Raw genomic sequence first — 8,115 nt, 5'->3', positions numbered from 1 at the left:
CCTTCAGCTCATGCAGAAGGTACGTGCGACAGAAAATACAAGCAAGTGAAGAGCGAAACTTGATCTTCTTGAGAGCTTTCGTCAGAGACGTACAATTCATCCCTCTTAAGGACAACCTCCATGGAAAACGGGAGGGAATTAAAAATGGACTTTCTCCTCTGAAGGTGAACGAACGCGCAAGGCATTCGGTGTCCTGGGAAGAAGAAAGGTGAAGCTGTGTAGCTCGCAACTTCGAGCACGAACAGTGTAAAAATGTTTGTCGTCTGTTTATTACAAAACTGTTTATTTATTTATTTTACCCTCAAGACCCAAACGGGCAATACAGAGGGGAGTGGCTAAAAAAAGAAAAGATAAATATGATAAGGAACATCATTTAAGAAATTACAGCAACTATTAGTATATCAGGTAGCCATGATTATGCTAACATATAGTACAATAGCTATTACATAACATATTATATGTGGCATGGCCTGTTGAATTTGATGTGCATAACCTCCATGACGTGCGTGGAATTTGGACATCAACCTGGCTGACAGATATTTCAACCGCCTATGTAGCATCAATGATTCAACAGCTGAATATTGGGGAGTAATAATTAACAATAGCATTAAATGGCTATTTTTCGTAATTCGTAAAGAAACGCATTATTGTCAAGGGTTCGAAATTTGCAATGTAATTGCGTTCAGTGTGTACGTTCACGAAATTGGGTGTACTAGAATGTATACCATCGACATGCGGTGCGTGGCTACCTGGTCTGAGAAAGTGTGCGATAACATTTTGATATAACGTAGATACTTTTGTTCAAAAATCTAAGTAAAGCATTACATTCCAGCTGCGATAGAAAGATTTGTATTCAAATAAGAGGAATATATCTAGCTGCGAATTCAAATTTTTCCCGCGCCGAAGAGCATGTCGGGAAAAACGCGCCTAGGGATATCTAGGGATGAAACGATGAAACACAGCGTAAACAGTTCTCTCTTCATTATAAACGAAAGAGTCAGGTGGGACGAAAAACGTTCGGCGTTCTCATATTCAAGGTCACTTCACATTCGCTATGCCAGGCCCCATAACGGGTAGACTTTCCAATGATACGATGTTAAACACCACAAAAATATAAATGCTGCTTCCGTTAACTTGATTCTACAAATTTCAGATCTAAGAAAGGCGGCAGAAACACTGGCACGACTTCCAGTTGAGTTACATACAGCTGTTGTAAGTATCATGAAAAAGAATTTCGCGTTGAGCCTGCAATATGATTGATTGTTTTAGCTGAAGACGTGCGTGAATATCTGCACAGACGACGATCTCAAACAGGTAATATCGTCAGCACATCACCAGCGTCATTTCACTAAGATTTAAACAAAGCGCTTAAATAACTGAATAATTTTCCAGAAAGCCGCTTCCTGCAACATTCCTTACGAGAATCTTCGAAATGCGGTGGATTCCGCTAACAGCATACTCTTGTGAGTCTTGCATTGCAGTGGCACAACACGCACCGTGGAGTACAATTCCAACACGTTTTACAGGAGCCTCAAGACACTCGGGGAAACAGCCGTTGACCAAATATTAAATGAGCTGCCCATAAATACGGACCTACGGAGTACCATCAAGAGCTGCCTATATTTAGAGGTGATAGCATGCTCAAACAAACCTCAGATGGCCTTGCAGGCGGGATACATTCAAAAATTTTACCGTTGCTACTAGCGTTCCTCTTTGTAATTCACTACCCCCATATGCATCTTCCTCTAGTAATTGATTACCTGCTAAAGGAGTGCCTGTACTGTGGCATGGTAGAACTCCTTATGGGAATGCATACAATTTGGGAAAATCAACAGACACCAAAAGGAAACTATGTTCTGTGAATGAAAAGAAACGTTTAGCAAGAAGCTAGATTGTTTAGCAGTTTAGCTTCGGAAGGAACAGCTATATTGAACAAATATATCAGGTGCGCTGCAGAATGGGGGCACAGTGGTCACCAGTTGGGTAGTTTTTTTCTATTAGTTCATGTTTGCGCAGAACTGGAATTCTAATCCCCTCGGAAAAATCGTGGATATCAAGTGGAAGGTCAGCGTTATTGCAATGACAGACCAGTGCAAGAATTTAAACACTCCTCTAGTCACATTCAAACTGGTCGTAGAGCAAGACGGTGAACTGAAGGATCATGTCATGGAATTCACTGTTCCCGAATTTGAGGTTAGTGACAATCTGTCTTCCATTTGTTCTACAAAAATGTGTCTTGCATTCTAAAACGTCTGCAGATAATATTAGACACACTTGCATGGTCATCAAATTGCAGAATAGCTACAGCAATGGTGACACGATGATTCTTTTTCAGCAATTTGCATCGACCGTCGAACAGATGGCAGCTGCTACCGAAATTGCGTGAAAACCTACTGGATGGCAGCTTCTCCTAGCAAGGCGATAATCCGGAACAACACCTCAGATGAAGAAGGCATCGGATGTTATAAAGGACCGTTTATTCTTTGCGGTGTCAACAATGCAAAAAATATATATATACTATACTCACATGGAGCACATGTAAAGCGTGCATAAACGTTCCTGACAATGTGCAAGGATATGAAACTGTACAGGTGACAATAAAATGCCCAAGCTAAAACTCTCAAAATAAATGCCGATGCTACAAAAAATAATACTTAAATGCAAATATGAACACAACTGTGTGCACACAGGCCGTGAACCTCAGGCACTGCACATGAGGCACTCGTCCTTGTTCTGCAAAGAACATGTCATAGCCTCCATCTGCTTCTTTTTGATTGCCGTTTTGTCCACGGTGAACTGGATTGCATTGGCTGCAGGCTTCGTCCTCAGGTAGTACATGCCGGTCTTGAGGCCCTGCAATGTTTCGAATGATATTGTAAACGGTTAGTCGCACATTCTGTGACATTGACGTGACTGCTAGACAGAGTGTAACGATTGTCTCACCAATCTCCAGCCGTAGAAATGCATGCTCGTCAGTTTGCCATAATTTGGCTGTGCAATGTGCACGTTGAGAGACTGGCTTTGGTCGATGAATGCTCCGCGGTCTGCAGCCATCTTGAGCACGTTCTTCTGCGGAATTTCCCAGACCGTGCGGTACAGAGCCTTCAAGTCGTCTGGGATGTCCAATTCCTACAGGAAAGTTTGGGCATATGATTCATTTGTCTTAAAATGTCTAAGTGCACAACGTAATTTGGTTGACACATAAAAGTCTGAGAATGATAGTGTTGAGAGTGTGTTAAGTACAGTCAAACTCCTTTACAACGAAACTCAGGGGACAGCAAAAAAAATTCGCAGTAAAGGTATTTTCGTTAAAAAGGATGTCCATTATTGGACCTATAGGGATCCAGCGGGACCGCAAAAAATTTTGCTGTAGTGGTATTTTTGTTAAAAAGGTGTTCGCTATAAAGGAGTTTGACTGTACGTGAATACATACACGTATTCATATATTTTTACATATATTTATATATACTTATTTACATATTTATAATAAATTATTACATATTTATAAATTATTATATTAATTTAATTATTTATATACATAAATATATTTTTATGCGTATATATAAAAAAAAGGTATTGGGGGGGGGTGGGAGGAACCTACCTGAACAGAGCCATTATGGGCAATGAGCGTGTTCTTCACGTCCTCGTTCCAAAGCCCACGATCTGTCAAGTCCTTTAGTAAGTGCTGGTTCACGACCTAACCAAAGTCAACGATGAAACCTTCTCAAGTCCAGCCAATACAAATGCTCACCACCCTTCCCAAAGAGGAGTCTACATTACCACTTTTACATTTATTAACGCAAAAAAACCTTTAGTGTCCAATTTTTCGAATGACTGTAATCACCAACCTGGAACTCTCCAGAAAGCACCCGCCGCGTGTAGATGTTGCTCGTGTAAGGCTCTATGGATTCGTTGTTGCCCAGAATTTGAGCCGTGGATGCAGTCGGCATTGGAGCAAGGAGAAGACTGTTTCTGACGCCGTGCCTTAACAAGAAAGTATCTCGCGCTCCAATCTAGTATTTCTTAACAACACACATGAACGGACCAAAGTACAGGGCCGTTCACATTGAAGTCACTTACTCCGCAATCTTCGCTTTCAGCTTCGCCCAGTCCCACATGTCTGTTGGCGTTACATTCCACATGTCGTACTGAAGGATCTGTAAACGCATCAGAAGACCCATCAGTCTCGAAAAGTTATGCTATAACGCTTATAACGCTCACCCCTTCAGAGACTGGAGATCCCTTGTAAGTCTCATACGGTCCTTCTGTCTCGGAGAGTTCACAACTTGCTTCCAAAGCACCGTAGTAGATGGTCTCAAAGATCTGCTTGTTCAGGAGCTGTGCTTCTTCGCTGTCGAAAGGATATCGCATGAGAATGAACGCATCCGCCAGTCCCTGAACCCCAATGCCGATGGGTCGGTGCCGCTTGTTGGATCTCTCTGCCTGGATGTTACGAGAGGTACGATGCGGGTGAAAAGTTTCTCGCTCAGCAGGCCAGGAAACAAAGATGTGAAACTCACTTCAGGGATGGGATAGTAGTTTACGTCGATGATCTTGTTGAGATTTCGCGTGACCACCTTGCTGACTTCCTTGAGCTTCTCAAAGTCAAAGACTCCGTTGTGGACGTAGCGATTCAGGGCGATCGAAGCCAAGTTACATACGGCAACCTAAAATTGACGTGCGGGAGGTTTTTATACGAAATATATTCCCGCCAGAAAGAGCTACGACAAAAGTTACTAACCTCGTCGGGTGAACTGTATTCCACAACCTCCGTACAGAGGTTACTACATTTGATGGTGCCCAAGTTCTTTTGATTCGACTTTCTGTTGCAAGCATCTTTGTACAGCATGTACGGGGTCCCAGTTTCAATCTGAGACTCTAAGACAGCGTACCACAGCTGTTGCGCTTGCACTTGACGGTGATAGCGCTTTTCCTTCTCGTACCTGTAAAGTGATAACGTGAGGTATACTTGCCAGTGAGACGCAGATTTGGAGGCAATGCGACGACGAACCTTGTGTAGAGTTCCACGAATTCATCTCCGTACGTGTCGTGGAGACCCGGACACTCATGGGGGCACATCAGGGACCACATCTCGTTCTTTTCCACACGTTCCATGAACAGGTCAGGGATCCACAGGGCATAGAACAGGTCGCGGGCACGATTCTCCTCCTTCCCCGTGTTTTTCTTCAAGTCCAGAAAGTCGTAAATGTCGGCGTGCCATGGTTCCAGGTAGATCGCGAATGCACCGGGACGCTGGAAGTTAGGGAAAGAAGAAAAATAACTATATACGTAAGTTCTTCTCAGCCATGCCACGACCAGACCATATTTAGGGCCTGACTTTTTAGGGTTAAACCCGTATCCGCCCGATATTTACCCCCCGAACGAAATCTGTAAAATTTGGGTTTAACCCAAACCTACCCGAAAACATCCGGGTCGCATGGCACACTCATAAGCATGCATTAAAATAAAGTTTGATAACATTGCTAAACATTAGTTCCATGTTAAGACAAATTTTTATTAAACAAAAAGAAAAAAATCACCCGAATTCCTGACGACAGAATATGCCGTAACGGGATTTAACCCGAATACACCCGAATTTTCGAATGAAAAATATCACCCCCCGAATTTGGCCAAAAATAAAACCCGAAAAAGTCAGGCCCTAACCATATTATCACAACAATCAAGTCAAAATCTGCATTTTTTTTTTCTGTTTTGCTCAATATTCATGCATCATTTCTAACAGTTATTAGAAGCCATCCGTTCAAACAGTCTCAGATTAATACCTTATTGCCTCCCTGGTCAACATAACGCGCAGTGTTGTTGTACACCCTGAGCATCGGCACCAGGCCATTGGAAGTTCCGTTCGTCTGCAAGAGAGTTACTCAGGTTCACAAATGACACTATCTAAACAAAGCTCGAACTGAAACTTGCACAGCTCACATCAAAACAGTGACGAAATTTTCTAGACGGTATCATACAAAAGTTTGAAAGCTAAGAGGTGTCCAAAGACTCGAAAAACGAAGTCCTCACCCCAGCAATGTAAGTTCCGGAAGCTCTGATGCAGTGCACATTAACCCCAATTCCACCGGCCGACTTGGAGATCAACGCGCATTGCTTCAGAGTGTCGTAGATGCCTTCAATGCTGTCGTCCTTCATTGTCAGCAGGAAGCAACTGGAGTAATAGAATGGTTAGAAGTGTTAAACTATCTTGAACCCAAGAAACAGAGAAACAGAAACAGGTTGGCTGTACCTTGACAACTGTGGGTGGGGTGTACCAGAGTTAAAAAGAGTCGGTGAAGCATGCGTGAACCATTTCTCAGACATGAGGTTGTAGGTATTGAGGGCGGCTTCGATGTCTTCTCCGTGGATTCCGATGGCGACCCGCATCAACATATGCTGTGGTCTCTCCACAACTAAAAATGAATGAGCACGGACGATTAATATCTCCAACGAAACCTAATTTTCTACAAATTACGTCAGACTGGTCGTACCTTTGCCATTGATTTTCAACAGGTAGGATCTCTCGAGTGTCTAGAAACAAATATCAATGAGAACGTCTGTCCCCCAACGTTTCGCAAGGACCCACGTACCTTAAAACCAAAGTAGTTGTAGCTGAAGTCACGGTCGTAAATGATGGCAGAGTTTAAAGCCTGTTGTGTAGGTAAGATACGGTAAGAGAGAGTCAATGAGAGGAAGGTAAAGGCTGACATACTTCAGCATTATCCATGACAATCTTGTACGTGCCGTCACTTATCATGGGAGAACGTAGTCTCGTCCGTTCGTTTACCATGTTGTAAAGGTCCTCAACAACCTCTGTAAAGAAACGTTCCAAGAATATGCATTTAGTATGTATCTAGAAGCTCCGCTGTTGAGTAACCCAGAGCAGCCGAGATGTAGCGTACCACTGAACACTTTCTTCGTCTCTTTGTGCAGGTTAGACACAGCAATACGTGCAGCCAAAATAGCATAGTCAGGGTGCTTCGTAGTCATTGTCGCTGCTGTCTCCGCAGCCAAGTTGTCCAGTTCTGTCGTCGTGACTCCAGGGTACAGGCCATTGATAACTTTCTGGGCGATGAGGCACTTTGAGGAACAAATAAAATAACGCCGTCAGTGCGAAGTGTAACATGATTAAGACAAGCAAAACACGAGGTGAGCAACAGGCCAGCTTACAGGGTCGATGTAGTCTGCATTGAGCCCATAACACAGCTTTTGAATTCGCGAAGTGATCTTGTCGAAATGCACCACTTCTTTGCGGCCACCTGAGCAGAGATAAAGTAATGCATGTTGAAGATATGCACGATCTAAAAGGCAGACGTGGTGGTGACGTATCCTTCTATGGCGTATTAATTCTATACCTCACGCTCGACCAAACTTCAGGCTCCTTATTGCAAGTATTTCTAACAGCATTGTGCAAACTGTATTGGCCTTGTATACTCGAGGTCCAACACTGTATGAAGAACCTAAATACTGGTGTCCGAGGACTTTCATACGACTTGTGCAATTAACCACTATGTCCTTTGTTGCAGGTCAGACTCTACGTATGCACGGAGAGGAGCCGTGAAATGACGGTGGAATACCACGCGTTTAAAAAAGGCCACACTACGTTTGAGCAAAAACTGGGCAAAGCACCACCAAAGTAACATTTATCATTTGTGAAAATTAAGCGCATGACGACACTGCGCACGGAACCTTCCGGGTACCCGTATTATTTGGCTACTCACGTATGGTGTTCACGTGTGCAGGCAAATTTAGGACTTACCTCGCTTGAGGACATACATGGCTTGCGGTTACTAGGTATAAACGGAAGAACTATACCACAGAGCTAATCAAAATCTGGCTGCGCACAAGCAGAACCGTTCACACAACCTCAGCGGCCTAACCAGGAATAAAAACGGCGCCAAATTACCAGACGCGCCAAATATTGCCGAAGCAGCATGCACGTGACGTCTCTCAACGAATCAGATAAAAGGAAACGACTAACGGCCTTGTGCGCATGTCTAACTAGTTGTAACATGAACAAGTTCAGGAAACGGAAACAAAAGTCGTGTCCTTGAGTCGCAGAATCGCAGAAATGGTAGATGCGCAAGATATTTGTGTGTGTGTGTCAGTTTTGCA

The 8,115-nt window shown here is 43.4% G+C and overlaps 2 protein-coding genes across 2 annotated transcripts; one reads left to right on the top strand and one right to left on the bottom strand.

The window, feature by feature from the left end:
- The first annotated feature begins 963 nt into the window (after positions 1-963).
- On the top strand, positions 964-2,630 carry LOC135394765 (uncharacterized). Its single transcript, XM_064625724.1, has 7 exons — positions 964-1,073; positions 1,154-1,212; positions 1,270-1,314; positions 1,393-1,463; positions 1,527-1,629; positions 2,017-2,193; positions 2,336-2,630. The coding sequence occupies exons 1-7, from the start codon at positions 1,055-1,057 to the stop codon at positions 2,384-2,386; spliced, it is 525 nt and encodes a 174-aa protein (XP_064481794.1). The 5' UTR covers positions 964-1,054; the 3' UTR covers positions 2,387-2,630.
- On the bottom strand, positions 2,461-7,930 carry LOC135394761 (ribonucleoside-diphosphate reductase large subunit-like). The gene is made up of 18 exons (XM_064625717.1): positions 7,760-7,930; positions 7,171-7,259; positions 6,903-7,080; positions 6,713-6,813; positions 6,591-6,650; positions 6,492-6,531; positions 6,251-6,413; positions 6,031-6,172; positions 5,784-5,867; positions 5,012-5,253; positions 4,742-4,943; positions 4,521-4,667; positions 4,222-4,443; positions 4,081-4,157; positions 3,849-3,984; positions 3,602-3,697; positions 2,944-3,129; positions 2,461-2,853 (listed from the first exon to the last, which is right to left on the bottom strand). Exons 1-18 carry the CDS (start codon positions 7,776-7,778, stop codon positions 2,701-2,703), a joined length of 2,337 nt encoding a protein of 778 aa, XP_064481787.1. The 5' UTR covers positions 7,779-7,930; the 3' UTR covers positions 2,461-2,700.
- Between the last annotated feature and the right edge of the window lie 185 nt (positions 7,931-8,115).

The sequence above is a fragment of the Ornithodoros turicata genome, chromosome 5 (genome assembly GCF_037126465.1).
Source record: "Ornithodoros turicata isolate Travis chromosome 5, ASM3712646v1, whole genome shotgun sequence".
Lineage (NCBI taxonomy): Eukaryota > Metazoa > Arthropoda > Arachnida > Ixodida > Argasidae > Ornithodoros > Ornithodoros turicata.
The sequence above is the reverse complement of the archived record's forward strand: the minus strand, read 5'-3'. Positions and strand labels throughout refer to the sequence as shown.